This window comes from Anneissia japonica, unplaced genomic scaffold (assembly GCF_011630105.1).
Source record: "Anneissia japonica isolate Jap-2015-1 unplaced genomic scaffold, ASM1163010v1 scaffold1128_len1000024_cov185, whole genome shotgun sequence".
Taxonomy (NCBI): domain Eukaryota; kingdom Metazoa; phylum Echinodermata; class Crinoidea; order Comatulida; family Comatulidae; genus Anneissia; species Anneissia japonica.
Window position 1 is genome coordinate 232,228 of NW_022705247.1, and position 23,233 is coordinate 255,460.

Below are 23,233 nucleotides of genomic sequence, written 5' to 3' on the forward strand. Positions count from 1 at the left end.
TTCTGACAATTTACTGTTCATCTTTGTTGTATCAGTGATGCTAACCGATTCAAATTATGTTTCCTCCTTAGGACTACATTCCCGTGTTGAGTCGCCCCCTAGTGCTGGCAGGTAATCGCACGTACCAGTGGTCCAACATCTACCTAGATGCATTGGTAAGACATGTATAACTCAATAAAGTGGTCATAATTACCAATTAATAGTAATACAAATTAAGTTGCTTTGTGTATTGTGTTTGTTGTTTTCCTTATAAACAATAATAATGATAATTAATATTTCTGATTTAATTCTTTATTATCATTTTCTTAAACAGGTATACTTTTTAATGTTTCTTGTTTCTTCATATCTTCTGTTTTTAGTGATGGAGTGAACAGTTTACTGTTTGAGTTCATGCCTATTTCTTGCTCTTGGTAAAATGGTACTTTTAATTTGCTGAATAAATTATAATTATTATTGTTATTAATAACAGGGACTTGGCATGATGACAACGCTGACCCTACCAGCATTCAATAAATCAAAAACATACGACGCGAATGGGAATGAGATTCCGGTAAGTGCCCTTTCAAACGGTCAGACTAATGCCCCTCGGGGTATGGCGCCGTTGTTACGTACTTTACTGCTCAGTTTGATTTCCATGGTTCCCTGTCAACAAGGGTTGGACACATCCATACTATGTCTCGGCTTGATGGCATTTCTCCATGTAGAGTGATCCTGTTTTTAAAGAAGGGGGAAAACATAACTGAGATAATTAACACTGAACAAAACCTAAAATTTTAGCTACATCCATATATCCATCTTAGAATTGGTATTGAATAGTCTCAAAATAGCACATAGTGTCATAAAAATGGAAGCGCTCCTTTCAGCCCCAGCTTCCCTTGTTTAGTAACCGGATCGGTAACTATGAGTTTCAATCCACCTCTGACCTACCATTTTGCAAACAACCCTAGCCCCTGAAGCCAAGTCTAGGTAAGGAGTTTCTAATAATTATATTTATATTTGTATGTTGTGAAATGCTTGTACGTGAGCCATTCACAGCCTATTAACGCGCAAGCTTATGATAGTAATCATGGCCAACCAAGAACGATCAGCGAGTGATTTGATCTCCTTACTGAAAGTCCAATAACCAGAGTGGAAACCACCTTGCCAAACTGCATGACTGATTCAACTTTTTGATTCAATGTTATTAATGTCTTTATCATCAAGTATATATATAATATTTTGTCATTCTGATAGAATCAACAACTCCTAGGCGTCGTCGGCACAGATGTCACTATTAAGGGAATGGAGGATTTGGTCCCTAAACGAAGAGTAAGTTCACGTCTCAATAAATGGAATAACCAATACAAATTATATATTCAAGTCATTCACATTCATTATTATATTCCATGTTGTTTGATGTTCATTTAAATTTTGTCATTTAATTCTGGTGATTAAATAAATATTAATATATGGTTGATCAATAATTTCAATATTTTATAATAATAATATCAATAATAATATCAGTTAATCAATACAATTAAAATCTTTTGATTAATTAATACCAGTTATTTGTGTCAGTTGATCCTTCATATTCATTATTGGTGTTTGTTCAACAATTTAATTTCCTATATATCTTTAATATAACATCCATGGAGTTTTGCAGTTGCCCATAGTCATGGATTCATTGATATAAATTAATAAAATCATTATAAATGAATGGATTTTCTGCTAAGCATACACTGGTACATAAAAGACTATGTTAACGCCCAAAAATCTATTGTATCTACACCAAATATGGAGTTGGCTCAGATATAAATAAGTTGATTGATTTCATTTGATTGATTGAATGATTGATTGTTTATTAATTATTGATATTGTTTAGCAAGTAATCATAATTATATATGAATGTAGTATCTAAAACTGAATATTCATTAAAGCGTTAAAATGGTAATCCACATCCTATTACACAACCAATCAAGAAAAAGCATTCAGGATGTTTAAATTTTAATAGGCAAATTTTGCTGAATGCACAGAAATATCTTATGTAAATATGTGGATGTGCCATTTTAATCAGTCATTCTGTTCATTTATGTATTTTTTTTGGGTAATCATAACCATTATTGTCATATAGAATTATATTATTCATCGTACAGTAATGTTATTATTAAATAAGAAAATGGATTGTTATTATTATGAGAAAAGATAAACAAATTGCATCAATAATTTAACATTATGGCAAGGTATCAGTAGAAACCATAAAGTTGGTACTATGAGTTAGAAACCATTCGTAATCATCTCCAAGATGGCCTTCACAAATGCACCGTGCACAGACATACTGTATCAACAGCTGACGTGATGGGCAGCCAATCCTGTCACTGCTACATTATAGCGTGAAGCACAAGCGTATTCCAGGCAATAATACACAAATTTTGTTTGGCACCTGCATAGTACACTCCAGTATTCCTATATAACACAGTATAGTGCCACCAATCAAATATGCAAGTCTGTTGCATGTTCATCCCATGGCTATGAAACAGTCCATTTTCTTTACCATTTTTAAAAAGTTATTACATATTAGGCTTTGGTACTGTACATTTTAATCCACCTTTAAAATATTCCATGTGTCATCAAATTACAAAAATTAATTGCATAAATCCCCTTAAAACTTTTAAATATCATTACATAATAATATATAGGTCTCCTTCCAATTAAGGACCACTTTTGGGACTGGAGTTCCTACAGTCTTAAGTAAGCAGCTTTCGTCTCTAATTTAAAATAAGATGAAAGACATTTGTTTGGGAAAGTTGGTCTTAAATTTGAGGTGGTCTTTAATTGTATCTTGTATTTAATCTATAGGGAACCCTGTATCTGATAACATAAATAAAGGTTTGTTTAGTGTATGGGGATATACTATCAAATCTTATGATACCGGTGAAACACAAGGAACTAACTTAACGCATGCATATTAATAAGAGATAGTGGTGTTGTATCTACATTGTATTGCTATCTTCTTCATCCACACTATCTCAAAGTGCTGTACAAGGATGATAATATGAATACTCGTAGAGTCCTAACTCAAGTGCATGCCTACATTCAAAGCCAAACATAGAAAGTTTTTCGGAAATGTCTGCTCCCCAACAGTTTAACCGTAAATACTAAATGAGCTAGATAAATTAGAACTGCGCATGCTCCTATCAAGGTCAGTTGACATAAACACCATACACACAACATAGGTTTATGTTGATTGACCCTAATTGACCTTAGATACGCGCATGTGCAGTTCTAACTACAAATTATCTTATTGTGCATTTAACAGTCTTGCATCCAAATTAAAAAAAATTGTTGGAGAATTGTTTATATTGCAAATTCTTGGGAATAACATTCTAATTGTAAGTATGCATGTACAAACCACAGTCGGCATGGTACACTGTTGTTTGGCATAGTGGCACACTTACAATTGGTCAACACGCTAGTATTCTTATCATTCAGTAATAATAACTGACCAATCAGCACTAAGTAGCCCAAATCTAAGGTTTTGCAGTCTAACACATATTTGTTTTTATATGTTGAAAATGTTTCATCTAGTTGTCTTAAATGATTTTGATTTTTTTTTTTGACCAACCAAAGTGATTGAAGACATGCTTACTGAATGTTTCGATTCATGTCACGTTTCAATTGTCCGGATGAAAATAACAAAACACCTTGAGAATGAAACTTGACATTTTTCAAAATGTCCACTATAACATCTTCATTTTGATTTTGGTTGATGAAAAAAAAAATGTAATATCTGTATGAATTCGAAATTATAATGTATAAACACATCAAATTTGATGACATTACATGTGTTTAGAATATACTATTTTTATAATATTAGTATTGATAAAATATTATGTAAACCTGTACTATCAAATATATTTTGGACAAAGAAGCTGGAATGGAAGTAACACTACATATCCAGCCTATAAACATGTACACATCAACACAATATGTTTACATTAACACAACATGTACATTTTTACAACATATTCTTTGCTACACATTTTTATATTTTAAATTTAGTAATACACAAAACCATATTATAATTTTACTAATCACTTATTACTTGAAATTTCCACTCTTTTACCATTTTTTTTTTCATCTTTTACATTTTTCCCTGTGTTTATTTGTACCTATATCATTATCCTTACTGTAATAAATACAGTAATACTCGCTTGTATAATTTGAGTAAAAAAGCTCCATTCCAATTTAAACTTCATTTCTTGCTCAATTTTCATTTTCTTTTTAATTCTACATAGCTCTCCTTGGAAAATTATATACATCATTTCTTTGATATACAGAGAAAGAAATGTGTTTAATTGAAAAAAAAATATTTTTTTTGTTACACTTTCGAAAAGAATATATAATTGAAGTCTTTATTAAGTTGTTTGATCAATTTTAATTTTTTCATATAAATATTTTGGAATTTAACAAAAAAAAATATACTCTAAGTGTTACCTTAACAGAAGTGAAGCACTTACTATGTAGAAACTCATTTGTATGACAACTGAATCTGTAAATAAATACAATGCTAGATTTTACAAAAACCCTATAGTGCCCTCTATCATTTGTTGTAATCAAACACTGCCACCAATCTATATGATTCAAATTGGATATTATGATTATCTTTTTCAAGGAACCTAACAGTTAAATGACTCTTAGTTTTCATTTTATGACTATATATCAAAAATAAGGAAATAATATTCAAGAAGAGTTATGCCATGAATCTATTCTGTTCCAGTGGTGGCTCTAGGCATTTGCCAACAGGGGGTTCGACATGTCCAACAGGGAGTCTTAACCAAAGGGCCTTTTAATTAACCCAGGGACTAGAGCCTTGGTTAGTGTTCACAGTTTTATGGCCTAGTATGGACCAAAGTCTGCTTTTAGACCCTAATATTAGAGATTGGCAATCAAAATAACATTATTTGGATAGGCAAGTTATTATTTTTTGGTCCGACAATGGGTACAAGCCTGTCTAATGGGGAAATCCCCACACCCCCCTCCCCTTCCCCTGCTGGCACCACCACTGTTCTGTTCTAAATTTTTTTTTATCAATCAAACATTGCATTTTCATATTTCATTAACACTGAATGTAACCCAACCCATCTGCATGCGTCATTACTCCGGAGACACAAACTATTCCAAGCATAATTTTAGGTAAAGTATCTGCATGCTTTCAAATATTTTCATTCATATATTTTGCTTATATTTCAAGTATTTGTCACCTAACAATTTTGTCTTTTATTTTGAGGAATGATTCACAATTTATTCGGTTGTAATTATCTAAAATGAACGCAATTTTAAAACATGTTTTAGTTTATTAGTTTGTCTTGTGCATGATTATGTGAATTAATACTTTGAGATATCTAAAATGTATTACTGTAAACTTAAAGAAGTTTAAATATTATTCCTTACCTGACTTATATTGACTTAATATGGCCTTGTAATTAAGTAAGGCCTGCTATGTATACAGTAGTTGATTTATAATTATAATACTATATATTATTGTATCACAATTACAAGTAAAGCCTGTCCTCGATAGTTAGTATGTATTTCAATCAAAGAATTTTATATCTGAAGATAGCAAAACTTTTACATGGAATATCTGCACCATGCAGTGCATTTCAATGATTATGATTGACCATAGTTTTACTTTTAATTTTGTATAGAGTGCACAGGGACAAATCCCTTCCATGTTTTGCACATTATGATCAATTATGATCAAAGATGCTATCTTTGGTAATAAGATCTTTAATTGCAATTGACGCCTGCTCTAGATAATTGCTGTGTATTACAATTAACAAGTAAAATGTGTCCATATATATCTGGTATGCATTGCAAATAACAACGAAAGCCTGCCCTATATAGTTGGTATGCTACTAGATTTTTTTTTCATAAACTTTATTTAATTGCTATCAATGATAATATACATAAGTACTTACTGTATTTTATTAAAAATTTTATTTTTCATTATTTGTTGAAAATCTAAATAGTATTGTATTCAATTGCTTGAGTATTTTCTATTACATAATTAGAAACTAGGTGTTTTTTTAAAGTTTATTTTTTCATCTAACTGCATTCAACAATTACGAGTTGGAAGTGATGTTCCATAAACTATGCCTAGTTATGAGGCTTAGGGAGTGGGTTTTTCTCATGTGAAATGCTTGTGTTCTATTTTGGATCGGAAGCCAGCAATTTTTTGAAAAGTTTCAGCTCATTTTCTTATTAGCTTCTGCTATGCAATAACATTTTGCTTTCATGCAATATAGCATAATAATTTCTTGTTTACCAAGACGATTGTGCTATTCATAGTTCGGTGTATATTTTTGCAGTTCAAAACCACTCTAAATTTCATTAAAATGTAATAGATGCAAAGTTCCTCTTGGTTAAAAGTGACAGGACTATCTGTTATCTCTTAAAAAAAGAATTAATGTAAACATTATATTTTATTGCACCACCACGGTGGCCATTGTGATATAATGCCAAAAATATAAATAGGATTATTTCATATTAAGCCAGACATACATTGTATCATACAATGAATCCATCGATACGCTCTTGACGAAACAATGCCCTATGCTGATTGCATGGCACACTGAGGGAATGGGTATTTAAAAACAGTCTGTTGTGCGATCTTCATCACGCTCTTTTCTCCATGTAATCTTGTCTCTCTAAAACCTGTTGTGGTGCCATATATGTGCAAACATGTTCTTAAATAGCAGATAATTCAGTTGTTGCATTGGAGAAGTTAGGCAAGATTTTTCAACGGTAAATTGTTTGGTGAACGTACCCCCCTCCACAAATGGTTATTAAAATGAAAATTCTGCTTCATTTTCATTCTGCCCTTCTGAAGATCATTCGCTAAACAAGGTACAATAAAGTTTTGCCTTACTAGAACGGTTTGGTGCAGTTATCGTCGTTTTACTTCTCAACCTTGAGGTCAGAGGTTCAATCCTTCGCTGTGCATCTTGCTTGTAAAGGCACTTTATCCGCTGTTGTCTCTCTCCACCCAGGAGTACAAGTTGGTAGATTCAAACACAAAATGCACTGATTATAGCTGCAACATTATAGAATTCTCCCCAGGGAACTGAGTATGTGTTTCATATGTACTTGATCCAGTGACTGGGGGTAATAATGTGAAGCACTTAGAGGCCTTGTTCGCATGAAGTGCTGTATAAGTTTAGCATAATATTATTATTCATTCATTAGTTTTCTTCATTATATTTGCTCATATGGCAAATTTGTGATGATCAGCTTCTGGCAAATTATCGCAGATAACTGAAATTCCCCAACATTAGAAGTTATTATTATTAGAAGTTATTATTGTTGTTGTTATTATTATTATTATTATTAGTAGTAGTAGTAGTAGTAGTAGTAGTAGTAGTAGTAATGAACTAGTAGATACATATACAGCATTTTTATCTCTGATAAGGAACTCTAGAAACACTCAGCTGATTAATTAGCTCTACTGCATCTATCATACTGCCCTCATGAGGCTGATTGATTAATAGTTGATTGATTAATAGATCTTTTTTAGATCTACTGCCTCTATCATACTGCCCTCATGAGGCTGATTGATTAATAGATCTTTTTTTAGCCCTACTGCCTCTTTTATACTGCCCTCATCGTAGCTTTCAAGAATACAAGAACTTGTTAATGTGAAATTACTAAGAGTTCAAGTATAGAAAGATAGTAGAATTTAAAGCACATAGAATTCTTAGAAAACATTAGTACTAACAAATGTAACTCATTTTCGTTTTGGTCTTTGGTTTGTCTACCAGCACGAATGGCCCTCCCAGATAGCAACAGCTAAAGAAAAGAAATAGACCTAAATGTTGTAAATGTACTGTAGTTTAGAAAATTCCCTTCATATCATATTATTGGCATTATATTATTATTGAATTCCTATCACTTTTATCATTCCTTTTTCAAATTTGTTCTCGTCTTTTATATTATATTACTCTGAATTAGGCTGTTAAATAATCATTTTTTTTCAATGTATTTTTAATGTAAGCACTATCTGTTGGTCCTGTAAAAGGTGTAATGTAGTATTTGATATAAAATAATTTATTAAGATAAAAAGATGTATTATTTAATATTAGCTTAAAAAATTATTTTTATTACTATAATTTTATTTGTATATATATATATTAATATTTTGATTATTATATTTAGTTTATTTCTTTTATTATTATATCTAGTTTATCCTTTTTATTATAGTTCTGTGGATATTTATTATTAGTGGATATTTATTGTTATTCTGATTGCCTGCGGAAGTCTAAGTGGACTATGCATTATTATTGTTATTTATCAATTTTTATTATGGCAGTACTTTTTTATATTTATATATTTTTTCATGTTTATGATGATCATAGGCTATTTGAATAATGATTTTGTTATGCTTATCTAATTTAACAATATTTATTATTGTAGTATAATTCTTGTTAATCTTTTCATTAATATATATAAATTAAGGAAAAGTCAAAAAATTGTAATAACGCAAAACTTTAGCAACATACATGGTGGTTGGAACTGTATTAATCCATTTCCTTATTGCCATGACAACAGCGTGAAAGAAAGTAAACTAAAGAATCTTTTTATTGTCTCCTTCTTTTTTACAGCCCCATTATAATAGCAGTTACCGTTGCGTAAGTGTGCTTGAGTCGGAGGGCATAACACACAAAGGACGCCCTCTATAGTTAAATGATCTTTTTTTTTATAATACTGTTGTTGTGTCTAAGTGTTTGTTCTAATTAGTGCCACTGTTAATTTTGAGATTTGTGAGTTGAATATGTGTAGCGCAGTAGATTGTAAAATGTGTGCGTCGTCTCCCTAATGTGTAGATTAATCAGTGTTGTGTTTAGTGTTACGTGTAGCTCTCAGATAGATTTTTTTTTCATAATTCAAGCATTATTATTTGCATAAAAAACCTGAAAATATTAATTTTCATTATAGAAATGTATGGTACATTAATTCTAAAATTTATATTTAATTTTGGTCTTTACATTCAAGAATTTATTGTAATTTTTAGAATAATTTGATATCCAGTTTCGTGATTATAGCCCAGATTAAATTATTTATATAAACTAGATAATAATAATAATAATAATAATAATAATAATAATAATAATAATAATAATAATAATACAGAAATTATGACTTTCAAACATGACTTGAGAAAAATATGCCTGCAATAACACATTGTTTTGATATTATTAAGTGTAAATTGTTGCAAATATATGTGATAAAATTGTGGTAATGCTATAGTACCATTGATAATGTCATTAGAGGTATGTATTTTTATGATTTATCAAATCCAAAATAAACATTTTAAGAGTAAACAAATAAATAAATAGTTAATAAATATCAGTGATGATAATATGGTTAATGTTAAATATTAATGAGTATAGTTATTTCTATGTTGTTTGTTTTCCTGTTGATTATGTTTCCTTGTGGTGTTTTCCTTGTGGTGTATTTCTTGTTGGCTTTGTTTATATACTGTTTTAAAAATGTTGTTTGCCATTTAATACAGTTTTTGTAAATGTTCCGCGTGCGCTCAGCACTCACTTTGTGTTACAGTTAAGCCTCCCGTTGCTGTACAACTTTTTAAAAACCACTGGTAGGTTGAGGCCTGAGTGTAGGGCTTATGACTAATCATCATTCACCCAATGCATTTCAACTGGTATAATAATAACCACTATGATTAAGGTATCTAATAAATTAATTAAAGCTTGAAAATGCTTGCAAGTATTTTGGGCTCCACCTTTGACCTTTTATTTGAGAAAAAAATATTTTGGCAAAAAATTGCCAGTCTCAAAATATAAAGATTTGAAATTAGTCAGACTTGGGGCCCCACAACAATCTTTTCGGCCTAATTGCCATTAATGTAGAAGACATACAATAAGGCCATAAAGATATTTTATTTAATGTAGTAATAAAATATAATGTCTGTGATAGAGAATATTAACACATTGTTCAGAAATGATTTTGTAATTTTTAGGAAACTAATTCAATTTCTTTATTTCATTATTTAAGTGTATTATTTACGTCTTTTAAATTCTTATTCTAGAAATAATGTTTTAAATTTTAAATGCCTTAATATATAGGTTTTTTATACTCCTGGTTTAATATGTTTAATATTGTCAAAGTAGTAGTAGTAATAATCTAATTGTTATTATTTAAAATATAATTGTTTCCCCATTCAGTCTGTTAAATATTTGTATTCTTGTTTTTAAATATTGTCTGTTTTATTTTACTTATTGCCACCGTGGTAAACAAATCCCATACACATTTTTATATGATGAATAACAAATAAAATAGTTTTAAAAAATGATCATTTTAAATATGGTATGGTAACTTCAATACTTAGTTTCTTTATTACTTGATGATTAAAAAAATAGTTTATGGAAACAGAAGATTTTGTAAGTAAATTTTATCATTTTTATTGGTAATATTATGCTATCAATCAGTGTCATGGTTTACCCACAATTTTGAGTCTGTCTTCTTATCACATTATTAAGTAGTATAATAAACCTGCATGTCTGTATCCGAGCCCACACAGCATTTTACGGTCATGCGTACGTCTGCTAACGAATCTGTCTTTTGCCCTCTGTAAATGCTTGGCAATGTGATGCTGTCCACTGTTTGTCAAAAAAAAACAAAAAACGATTTACTACGCATGAATCTTCATTTTGCTTTCCCCATGGGATTGCGTTGGCTGAAGACCATTTACGCTGTGTGAGCGGCCAAAAGAATGGTATGCATGTTTTATTTATAGTGTATAGGTTTACGTAAGTATTGCAGATGAGGAAAGGTAAGTACAAATTCATCTCGTGTAAATATTTCATTTGTGACTCTCATGGTATTTTTCCTTCTTTTGTTTTTCTCAGTTTCTTTAATTCTCATGTCTAAACTATCACACCAACAAATTGAACATTCCTTTAATACAACCTCATAAATTTAACATAATTTAGCATTTTTTCAGAGTTATTATATATACAGGTGATATCGGAAACCATTTTTTTTTTACATTTTTCTTTCTGTTTTTGATTAATCTATTAAGCAATACTTTCTAAGGTAGGTGCATCTAAATTTCATTTATACGGTACTAAAAAGATTCTGGTCAACTTTTATTCGCCATCAGATTGGTCCGGAGGGTTACGCATTCGGTATCAACAGTAACGGTTACATTCTCATTCATCCACGTCTCAAAGGACAGGTTAGTTTTCTCGGCAAGAAAATACTTCTTAAAATTAAAGTTGCTAATTGTAATAAGTACAGTTGATGTTGTAAAATTCTTTACATATGAAAACAGAATTTTAATGTAGTTCGACGTCAGTTCTCACAGGTAAATATAAGTAAAAATTTTTTAAAAGAAAAGAAAATATTTTTCATGAGTTATTTTCACAATGCTTGAATAGTTTCATCTGGTTTTATGTTTCAATATATGATCTTTGGTTTTTTAAGCAAATAAAAAAATTTTTCTGCAGATATTTTAATTAATTTAAAAAATAATAATGTAAGTATGATTGAAGCAAAATAAAAAATTAAATTTTACTTTTTTTTGTATTTTGATTCTAAACACAGGATCCAGATGAATTTATTCAATGGCCTATGTGAGAAATTGATAAATGTTTATTATTATTATAAAACCAGTACTTTACTTGTGAGAACTGGACTCATTGCTCCAATAGACTCCCTAGAAAAGACCAGGATGTACTGACTCCTTATATGTCTGAGACTGCCAAGTTGCTGCAAATTTATCATACCCCTTAGCACGTTAAAAATATTGGACTGGCTTATTAATTGCTTTGTGATGGTTTCTTGTTTATTAATGTCCTTTTTCTGTTCTTCAAGACAATCGCGTCATTATATTTTGTGTTAAATTTACCTCCCCCGGCATTCAAATTCGCTGAAGGGTTTTTACCCATGATTGCAATATTTTTGTTTCTTTAATTTCAATATTTCCATTTTATAACCAGGATTCAACCTTATTTAACTTCACTAATTAATGTCTGGGTATGGGAATCATTTTAACTTCTCTAATTCCACAGCCAAAGTAGTATTACAGTATATGCTAATGAGTTATACTGGGCATCAGCATGATTAATTGACTAATTAGGGTTGCATTAATTAATCTGTTGTAATTATCTTCTTTTCTTTCATGCATCCAAATTTTTTATGAGTGTTGCAACCAACTCACACAGGGCGACATAGCATTCTCTTTGGAATTTTGTTAATGAAAGGAGAAACAATGCATTCGATTCTGATCACCTTTGACCTTGTGCAGATAGTCATTTTACCTTTGAACTTTGATCATTCTAAAATGTCAAGATAGTTTGATTTTTAAGTATACAGTATTTCAACTGAAATTTGGGGTTCAATTTTTTTTTTGACCTGTAAACATATCCATTAAATTCGGATTAACATGTTATTACATTTTTATGTAGAAAACGTTTTGAAACACTGCAATATGCTCTGACCTTTCAAAATGTTAGTCAATTCCTATCTCAAATGGCATTTGCAAAAATATTTCAAGTAAAAAAAATAGTTCAATTGTCCTTGTCAAATTATAGTGAAGCTGGAATACCTATTATTATTAGAAAACTAATGATGGACATTTTGGAAAAAAATTGAAAAAAATCATAACACAGTGGTTATTTATCTTTTTGTCACTTAAAACAATATGGTAGCATACTCACCCATATAAACAAGAATAGTTACTATTTGTTTCCACTATGTGTTTTGATTGTAAAACCCTTTTCATGTTTATGTGACCCCTGACCTCTGTTACAAATTTGGTCAGCTGGCTTCCTGTTTGTTTACATTTACTCATTGAGTAATTTCTACCCAATCACAAGACGGTCGCCAAATTAATTGCATTTTAATAGTACAAATTGTGTGATTCAAATGTAGTGTTGTTATTTTCTTTAATTTTCTGTCCCGAGTGTCTTGTCGATCGTGCTTAAATTTGTCAAATGCACTTTTAGCTTGGTCTCAGATTTGACAATTTGTTTCACGCATTGTGGTCCAACCCACAGACACTGTTTATTTTTGCTTCTCACAAATTTTGCCTCACTCCAAAGAAGAATCGTTGTTTACTGGCTGTCGGACAGCCTGAATATAGATTCTGATCAAATGTTCGTTGACTCTTGAAGAGAAATTTTTGAAGGTTAAATCACACATGAAAGTGGTCATGTGACTTCTGAATCATCTCTGAAGTTTAAAGAAAATATATTTTTAAAATTCAGTTTTTTCTCCACCCCGTGATATGAAAACAATATCAGAGAATAGAATGGTTGTTTCTTTTTTCTTCATTGACATTTCAAACCCAAACTGTTTTTCCCAAATGGTTGTTAAATATTCATTTTAATCCATCATTTTTTGACGATATCATTCAACTTATCATGGCATACCAGGAAGAAATTGAGCCTATACTTAAGGTACATAATCATTTGAATGCTTCACAAAAATGTATGCCGAAAAACTACTGTATCACTGTTATGCTAATTAAGAAACGCATCCATCCATTAACGAAAGCTCTGCATAGACTATATTTTGCACGGAAATAAAAACAAACAACAGAAATCCATTTGTGAAAGCTGCTAACTTTAAACTGGAAAAAGTAGTTCCATTAAAAAGTAGTTCTAGCTGTAACATAACTTTTTAATGGAGCTGCATTAGGATTCTTGAGAATGATACCAAGTTAGGATAGTCTTGTGACTAAATTTGACCAGTGATTCACCTTTGACCTGGGTCAAACCAGTCTTATAGGTATAACTGGGAATTGTTTGTAAATGTTCTGTGTACACATGTGGCTTTTTGGCAGAGCACACACGCTTTTCAGACTATTAATTTGCCAATTTATTTTTGAAAAATGTTATTTTATCTCACACACTTTCTGCTCAATTGACAAATATTTAAGCAATCATTAGTACTCACAAATACATAAATAGAAATTAAATTGAGCAAACAAAGAATTCCACTGGAAGTGATATGCAAGTGCCTTTGAATAGGGAGGGAGAATGACTATGTTATAAGTTGGTACCATTCTCATATTGCCTGGAAAAAAAAAACTTGTCTTGCCACGAAAATACCAGGTATTAATAGCATGTATGGAAACTAATTCAATTAATCAATGTATTACTAGACACAAACTTTGTCTTGGATCTTGAACAAAATTGAAAACATAATCACCCCAACGATGTTTAAATATCAACCTTAAATAAATATGCATGTCAAAATATCATAAATTTTTGCTTGAAATATAAAGCACACACCTTTATATGGGGAATTGATTACACTGGTGCATTTTGGGAAGAAACAAGACTTAGTTTATGTGGTAGCATTTCATTGGTCATTTTCATGTAAAAGCGCGGAAAGCCTTTTTAACGACCGTAGTCTGGCAGCACGGAAACTAAACATGCATGGAAACTCACATTTTTAATCAGTTTTTAATAAACAACTAAATTTGAATGTGAAAGCACCATGGAAGGAAATGCTCACTGTAAATAAATATATTTTCGAATAAGCAATCATCTTTAACAACTCTAGATATCCAAAATTCACCAAATTTTTTCCAAAGCATGGTTTTCGAACAATTATCCTCGTCTGAAAAAATTCATGTGAATATGTTTAGAACTGTAGAGCATGTGTTAGAATTCATTCCTAACAAAATCATTAAGGAAAATCAGTCAGCAGTGGAATGGCAAATCGTTTCATAATATAAAAAAAAATATTTATATAGTTTGATGCAAAAAAAAAGAAGCAGTAACAGGGAATGCTTGCACTGGTTGTTTTTACACTTGCAAAAAAACAACATCAGCAGTTAAATATGATTTTTTTTCTCCTCTGCAACAATGCACCATATGCACTTTTTATTAATCCCTTTTACTTTCTATTAACTTTATTTTCAGCCGAATTTGATTTGTTAAACCCACTGTATGCGGCATGTCCGCTTCTATCACAAATTGATTTGCAAATTGTGCTCGTTTGAATGTTGATCACAATTATTATGTACAATGCTGGGAGCCTCATTATACCTTCAGTCATTTGGTAGAACCTCATTTGAAGCCTGCCCTCAATGTCTTAAAACTTCTAGGGTAACCTTGCTGAAAGCCTGAGCAATCGCTTCAGTTGTCAATTTTTTTTATGAAATGCAAAATTTTATGAAAGTTTTTTTAGAAAGTGTATGTATTTTCAAAATTATTATTTTTAATTATTTGTGAACAGTATTTGATAAGGTATCTATTATTATTATTAAGATTTATTTCTAATCAAATGTCTTTGTTTCTAAGTTTTTTTTAATGAGTTTTTTATTTGTGTAATGTATGTCCCAGCTGTACATTATTTTATAGAAGAAAACAAAATAAGTAAAAAGAACAATTGTATAATAATTAACATTTTTCTTTGATAAAAAATTATTTAATTGTTTTCAATTTAAATTTGTTTAAATTTCCAATAACGAAAAAGGAGATTGACATTTTAAAGATTGGGTAGACTGTGGGTGGACTGTGGGGCTCCAATATTCACTCACCTAATAATACATTATGTTGTGTGGTGTATCTGGACTGTGTTTCATGTTTTGTTCTGTTGTGAAACTTGTTTCCTGTGTTGCCACTGGTGTAGACTTTGTGACGGCTTTGTGTGTAGCACTGTTTTGTGTAGAATGTTTACGGTTTGAAATGTATTTAACTGTTGAATAGTGTCCGTGATCATATTGGGTGTGAGATAACGTATACACCATCCATCTGTCATATACTCAAATAGACAATCGAGTGATCATTCCCAAAACTCTCTCTTTCTCTCTCTTCTGTCTCTTACTACCTCTACTAGCACCTACCATAGTTCCACATGCAAATTCAATCAATCATACCACTAGACTGTGTATTTTGTATTTTGTCGTTGCAGTATAGTAAGATTTTTACCCTCATTGCCTGACCCTACGCAGTAGCAATTACATAGTTTTGATCATTGCCCATAAATTCTAAAGTTTTTTTCCACTCTCCTGAAACCCTCTGGATGGAGAAGATAAGTATAAATGAGAATATACATTGACAAAAATACATTGAAGGATTATGGGTAGATGATGGATTGTGGGTAGATGATGGATTATGGGTAGGTGATGAATTGTGGGTAGGTGATGGATTGTGGGTAGGAGATGGATTGTGGGTAGATGATGGATTGTGGGTAGATAGTGGATTGTGGGTAGAAAGAGATGATATATTGTGAATAGATGGCTTGATATCAGTAAGATATGGATGGATCAATCTTAATTGATTTCAAAAACTCAATTGGATTTGTTTAAATATTATCTGATAATTTTGGTGATGGTGCAGAGACATATTAAATGCTGTGATAATGAGAGAATTGCTGACCATCAATTCCATTATTCTGAACTACTTTATTGCTTAGGGGAAGGAAATGAGGCCAAAATGGGTGTAAAAGAGAGAGAGTGCTGGGATATAATCAAGTGGGATGTATTTCTCGTTTGATGGTATTGAAACTGAAAATTCATTATGACCTGACCTGACCTGGAAAGCATGGAAAGAAAAAGCATGGATTTGCGAAGAGCATGCTGATAAGTCAATTAACCAGGAGCAATTCGGTTTACCTTACTAATCCAATGCATTTATTTATTTGAATACGTATCCTACCGATAAAATATCAAGACACTTCACTATCTGATATATGCATGTTAATCTTCAGTAGCTTAGGTGGTCTGGTCTCTATAGGATGAATGTACTTCACCATATTTTTTTTCCCACCATATTTGGGTATTTTTTACCCATATGGTAAATCATCAAAGCTAAAGTGAGTAGGTTTGGTAACATGTATATTATATATATATTATATATATATATATATATATTTATTTTGTTTTCAGCACAGAGTCGGTTTGAATATTTATGTGTTATTATTTAAACCTCAATTATTTTCATTTTCGACTAAACATTAACATTTTATTTAATGAATTGTCATACTTTCAGCAAATGGTAAACTATTGTTCAATGATTGTAGTCACTAATATAATATGCAAAGTTTATTTATTATAATTTTTCTTATATAAACTAATGTCAATCAGTTGTATTGTTTTGATCTTGATTTATACTTCGATTGATATTTTATAACATTTTAATAATTCATGTTTTGAATTGAACAAATAAGTTATATTAAATGTTAACATGTTTTTTTTATTAAAAGAACAATTTTGATATTATTTGAAATGTTGATTAATGAAATTACATTAAGATATTGACCTAATTACATTGACTTATTTATACCAGTTGTACTGTTGATTAAAGCATTTGAATATGCACATAATACTTAATGTAAATTGAAAGTGAGAGAGTCAAGAGTTATATTTTCAAGAATTATTAAAATTCTAATTTTATAACAGATATCAACCTGTCAAACAAATTTCTAAGCAATATTAATTTAATAAAACAATAGACATATTAAATAATATGTAGGAAGACACAAACATTTACACAATATTAAATGAGAGGAAAGATTTTAAAAAAATAATTGTCAAGTTTATTTTCTAAATTTTGTAGAATGTAATATATTCTTGCAATATGATTATATAGTTTGTACGGTATACAATTTGTTTACAATTACACATTATGAATTGTTATCTTATTTGGGAACTAATTTCATTGTTTTTGATTTTCTGGAATTAGCTTGGATATTTGTCGGATCCTCCGAACGTTGACCTTTTGGAAGTTGAGGTCATTCCAAAGGGGAGTGTTGATGTGAGTATCCCTGTAAATTTTCTTGCTATATTTTTCTGTACTGTACAGTACTAGAATTGGTTGGTGCAGCAGTTGTTGGACTCTCAACTTTGGGGTCAGGGGTTAGAAACCCTCATTGTACAATTCGTTTGTGTCCTTGAGCATGTTTTGTCTCAATGTCCAGAAGTATTAACATAATAATTTACATTGGCAAATAGATTTGATATTTGTTGTTATTATAAATGCATGTTATTTATGTTTTTTTTAAATAAAAATGTTTATTGCATATTTGTATTTGTAAATTTATGCCTATTTAGCCTTTGTGTCCACATACTGTAGGCAAATTCAAGGGGACCAGCTGGCCTGGGCTCTCCCTTCAATTTTTTTGCAAAATAGAGAAGAAAAGAAAACTATATTCAAATTTACGTCTGAAAGTGCTGTTTCTGGTCATCTAGAGGTGTCATAGTTATACAATTTTGTGCTTCAGCTAAAAAATGGAGATAAAAAAGAAAAGTATATTCATATTTCGGTCTGAGAGTGCTGTTTTCGGATCATAGTCATAACATTTTGTGCCTCAGCCCCAAACATTGTGGGGGTTAAGTGGTCTAGACACTCTTGTAAAAGTTCCTCATTGGCCCTTCTCTAAGCTTTGTATGGTAAGGTAAAGGTAGTCCCATATTCATTACTGAACGTAGGGGAATGAGCTGTGAGCCCATTGTACTAAGCCTCGGTATTGTGTGGTAGGGTGGCCAGTTCCTTTCCATGCTGCCTTTTTTCCTCCCCAGTAGTAAACCACAGGGTACCCATTTATACTCCTGGGTAGTGCCTTGCCCAAGGACACAAGCGTCTTGCACAGCGAGATTTCCAAACCCCTGACATCAAGGTTAGGAGTCCAAGCCACAATCGATGTGCCAACCGCTTCCAACTGAAGCTTTGTATGCATTTTCTATAACCCCCAAAAAATTAAGATTGTTAAAACAAAATACAACTTTCTCAATTTCAAATTGTATATTGATATTGAATGAATGTAATTTGAAGATTATTTATTACTATTGTGTTTATTTTCAAAGTTGGCAAATTTGAGAAGAGCGATGATAGATGAAAAAACCAGCAACGTTACATTCCCATCTTTGATAATGTCACAGGGAGAGGTGAGTAGCTGAAATAATATTTTTGCATAGTTTTTTTCCCACACTCATATAGTTTGGGAAGGTTTGCCTTGTGTTGTCTGTAAGCCTTTTACTTTGCGTGAGTATATAGAAATTTTACTAACGTTAATAATCCATAAATATTTTCAGTACATCTTATAAAAATCAAAAAGTTATTCTGTTTACTTCTCAGATTCTTAGACTTAATTTTTTTGCCTGTCGTCAACTTTTTCAGTTTTGAGCCTATCAAGCTCAAGAATGTAATAAGTATAGGATGCAATCATGGGTGCTGCCATTGGGCCCCACTAGACTCCATTTTTGAGTGGTTTTGGGTAACCCCTGGCCATGCCTACCTACTTCCTGGTCAAGGACTCAGGCGATCCTTTAGGCCAAATCTACAATTGCCAAACACTTGTACCTGTAGTATGGAACTTATAGAAATAATAGATACCAAATTTTGTTTATGATTAAGAGCCCAATTACACTTAATCGTTCGGCTCAGGGTCAGCTTTTCTTAAGTGTGAACAATCAAAAATTTTAGGCCTGCCCAGACAGCTCAGGTCCTGCAATGCGGGACCTATCGAGGTGAAGTCGCGTTGATAGCGGTCAATTTTGACATCGTATACCATAACATTTCACTCAACTAATCTGACTGGGGTGAAAAACCATTGAGAAAAAATGTTTAAAATTTTGCAAGAGGGAGTAGGTGGGAAGATGCTGAGGTGTCCTTTAGCTGTATGTCTGGCGGTTGGCAAAGGTAAGGTAAGCCAAGCGTACTGTGTGGATGGAGAGGATTACAACAGCAAATGGATAGGGGTGTAGTGAATGGCAGCGGAAGGTTATGATCGTATGGCCGTACAGGTAAAGAGGTGAATTAAGGCGATGAGACAGGCATACACTTAAGTGATTCACAACAGGAAGGGTAGTGGGGCGACTAGAACGTCCTGTCCTGCAATTCATCAGCCTGGTGCAAAGGGAAGTGTGAACATTTGCAGTATGAACCTGAGCCAAATTAAAATACAGTATTAACTGTGAACGGAACGCTTAAGGCGGCCCTGGACCAATATTATATGTGTGATTTGGCTCCAAATTTATTACATAGTGATCTCACATTTTTATTTCAATTTTTTTTTTTCAGCGGTATGTCCATTATATCAACATGACATACTCGTTCACCAATATTAATGCAACAAGTTTCAGGTTAGTTAAAACAGTGTGTATTAGGATTAACCTCTGAAATAAGCATCGTTGTTGTTACCTTAAGGTAAAGGTAGGAGAATAACCCATACTCGCAGTGTCCATGTGCTGAATTGCATATGGATGTGGTTTGTGACTACCACACCGTAAAGATTAAGCTTATACTGTAGTAGCTACAAGTTCACATCATTCCACGACAGGAACTGAAATGAACTATATCATCGTGGTATACCCCTACACTTCTAAAAGATGCAAAGTGTTCTTCAAAGTGTACAGTACACTGGACCTCCATTTTAAGTCCTTATCTGAGAAGACTGGGTTCTAGACTTGGTAAATAATATATTTATTCCATGGTTCTACTGACCTAACACTGGGTGAGGGGCATCTTGAACCAGCGGCCATGTTAACACTGTAGTTAGCAGCACCCCCTGCCTTACCACTCAGGCACTCGACTCAACTTGGCTAACAAACCAATACAGAAAGCATGGTTTTCAAATAGCTTTATCTTATACTAACATTCCGTATTTATTGTTTATTCATTTTCAGCATGGCTATAGTTCAGCCTAAATTTGATTTATATGAGTTTCAAGTTGATAAAGACAACGAAATATTTAGTAAACTGATCAATTTTTTTGCTGAAGGTAAGAAATAATGTTTCATTGTTAATGGTTTATTGTTTTTCATTAAAATGTTAATTACGGAAAATCAAAAAAATATATTTATTGCTATTTGTAAATAGGTAGATATTAATTTTTATTTCAGTAATATTTTTCTACAGTTTCTATTTGATTTTTGTCTCATTAAAAGCAAATATAATGCTAAATTTTTACTTTAATGTTTTGCTTGCATATTCGTGAATTCAAAAGGTGTGCTGATAATCAATTTGCATAGCATTTATATTAATTATTTTCCTGATTTATGCAAATGTAATTTTTTTTTTAAATTAAAGCTGCTATTTTAACAAAAAAATTATTTTTATATTTTTTTCCTTTATATAAATATTAGAGTTAAGTATTTGATCACTACTTATATATATAGTATCACTGACTTTTGGTAGTTGTTTAAATCTATATTTTATTTAATTAAGATAATGTAATCAGATTTTAATAAGTGTATTAATTTCTTCTTTTTTTTCAGTTTTTATTATTTAGGAAATTTTATTGATGCATTTATTTCTGTAAGAGATTGCTGTAATATCAGCTTATTGGCAATGGTCACCCTCCTTAAATATAATGTAATTTTTTAAAAATATCCACTTCAATGTTTTAATTATTTTTTTCCAGAGTTTTTATTATACATTTTCTGATGAATCATTCAGACTTTTTTGAATTCTTCCATTACTAGAATGTAATTATACTACTTGTAATAATGAGGGAATCTGTCCAAGCACTAATGATACGGAAGGTAAAAATAAAACCAGAATCATGCCTAAATGCTTGTTATCTGAATGGAGATCATTAACCACACATTTCATGGGCAGCGTTGTTGTTTTTTAGCATGATCCTCTACAGGGGAGAAACATATTTTTTGGGGCAGCGTTTTTTTTTTTTAGCATGATCCTTTACAGGGGAGAAACATATTTTTGTAGGAAAAAGTGCATGAGTTTTTCACGTAGCACATTAGGTATACACGGTGATGGGTTTCAAAGTTTTCTAAAACCCTGTCCAGATAATTCAAAAAGCTGTTGTTTGCCCATATATAGTCATGATGATGTAGTGTCATCATGACCATATATATTTGATAGTCTGGACAGGGCATTATTCTGTAGTGTATTACTGCATGGTGTGCTTTCAGTGGCGTAACAAACAGGTCTGTGGACCCTGGCTAAGGCTTGGCCCATGGCTAAGGCTTGGCCCATGGCTAAGGCTTGGCCCATGCCTAAGGCTTCTCTGGAGCTGTATTACCCTGGGGCGAAGCCTAACCCGTTTAGATGCCTTTGACATTTTAAGGTTTTTGAGTGTTTTGATGGGGTTTTTTAACATGGTAGTGCTCCTTCGCTTCACAAGGTCCCACTCGACCAATATATGGGACCAAAAGTGCTGATAGGCCGAGATATTCTGGGCCCTTTAAGGCCTGGGGCCCCTGGCTTTCGCCAGTGAGACCACATAGCTATTACGCTAGTATGTGCTTTGTTCATATATTATCACAATTTCACTTGAGTATATCTATTGCACTATTCTAGTCTCAGCCATTATAATAATAATCAAAGGTAAATGTAACCGAAGGTACAGTAGGCAATCAGCTTCACTGTGCTGAATTGTGTACAGGTATGGTCAATATGATTTGCTGCGAAAAAGACACTCAGGGGCTGAAGTGTATAGATGACAGGGTTCTTCAAAGTGCATGCAAGTCGTGTATACACCTAGGCCTCCTGCTTTGTATTCTTCATCTGAGAAGACTTGGTTTATGAAGTAGTGCAAGTGTTAAGGTTATGGGTTGCGGACTGCTGCCGTACTGCTTCTACTAGCCCAGAGACTACATATTTCCTAATAAACCAGACTGTTTATACAATACTTTAAATTATCGTCAAGAGAAGTTAACCTTTAGGACTATTGTCCCATATATGCGCCGTACATTATATAAATGCATAATGCGTGTTTTTGATTAGCATGAGCTACCGTGCGAACGATTCTTATCTGAACTTTTTCGGAGGACTTTTTATTCCTATATTTACCATATACAAAATCAGTACTGTTATTGTTTTTTAAGGTTCTTTTATTTCTTGTTAGTCAGTAGTGGTATACCTTGTACCTGAAAATGGTTCCATGTTTGACAGATTTTGACAACAGGAAATTTTTTAACATATTTTCTCACATATTTATTTATAGTTAATTTCATCTAATCTCATTTTTGATTTGCACTATTGATAACATTTTTTATACATTTTGTGTGATGCATTAATATTTTTCAAAAAGTTACACAAGAGGATGAGGAGGAAGAGCTTGTACCTTCAGACAATGACATGAGTTCTTTTCGTAAGTCAGTGTTTAAAGTGTAAAATTTTGTAACCAGATTTGCTTATAAAATGCAGCTTGTATTGAGCCTGGCATATACCATCAGATACTTTTTTTACTCAACAATGTTTGATTAGATTAGATTTTCTGTCTGTATCCACACTTATCAAGTTTTAATTATTTGAGA

At 31.8% G+C, this 23,233-nt stretch overlaps 1 protein-coding gene across 1 annotated transcript in view; it reads left to right on the forward strand.

The window, feature by feature from the left end:
- The window catches only part of LOC117105438 (voltage-dependent calcium channel subunit alpha-2/delta-1-like), a gene marked incomplete at its 3' end in the record, with an annotated part of 93,539 nt that overhangs the window by 57,658 nt on the left and 12,648 nt on the right, over positions 1-23,233 (forward strand). The window contains 12 exon segments of the mRNA XM_033246569.1: positions 72-155; positions 470-550; positions 1,234-1,308; positions 8,637-8,663; positions 11,159-11,233; positions 13,434-13,457; positions 17,697-17,768; positions 18,818-18,898; positions 20,034-20,095; positions 20,639-20,733; positions 21,437-21,496; positions 23,008-23,067. Of these exon segments, the coding sequence (XP_033102460.1) occupies positions 72-155; positions 470-550; positions 1,234-1,308; positions 8,637-8,663; positions 11,159-11,233; positions 13,434-13,457; positions 17,697-17,768; positions 18,818-18,898; positions 20,034-20,095; positions 20,639-20,733; positions 21,437-21,496; positions 23,008-23,067 (796 nt within the window).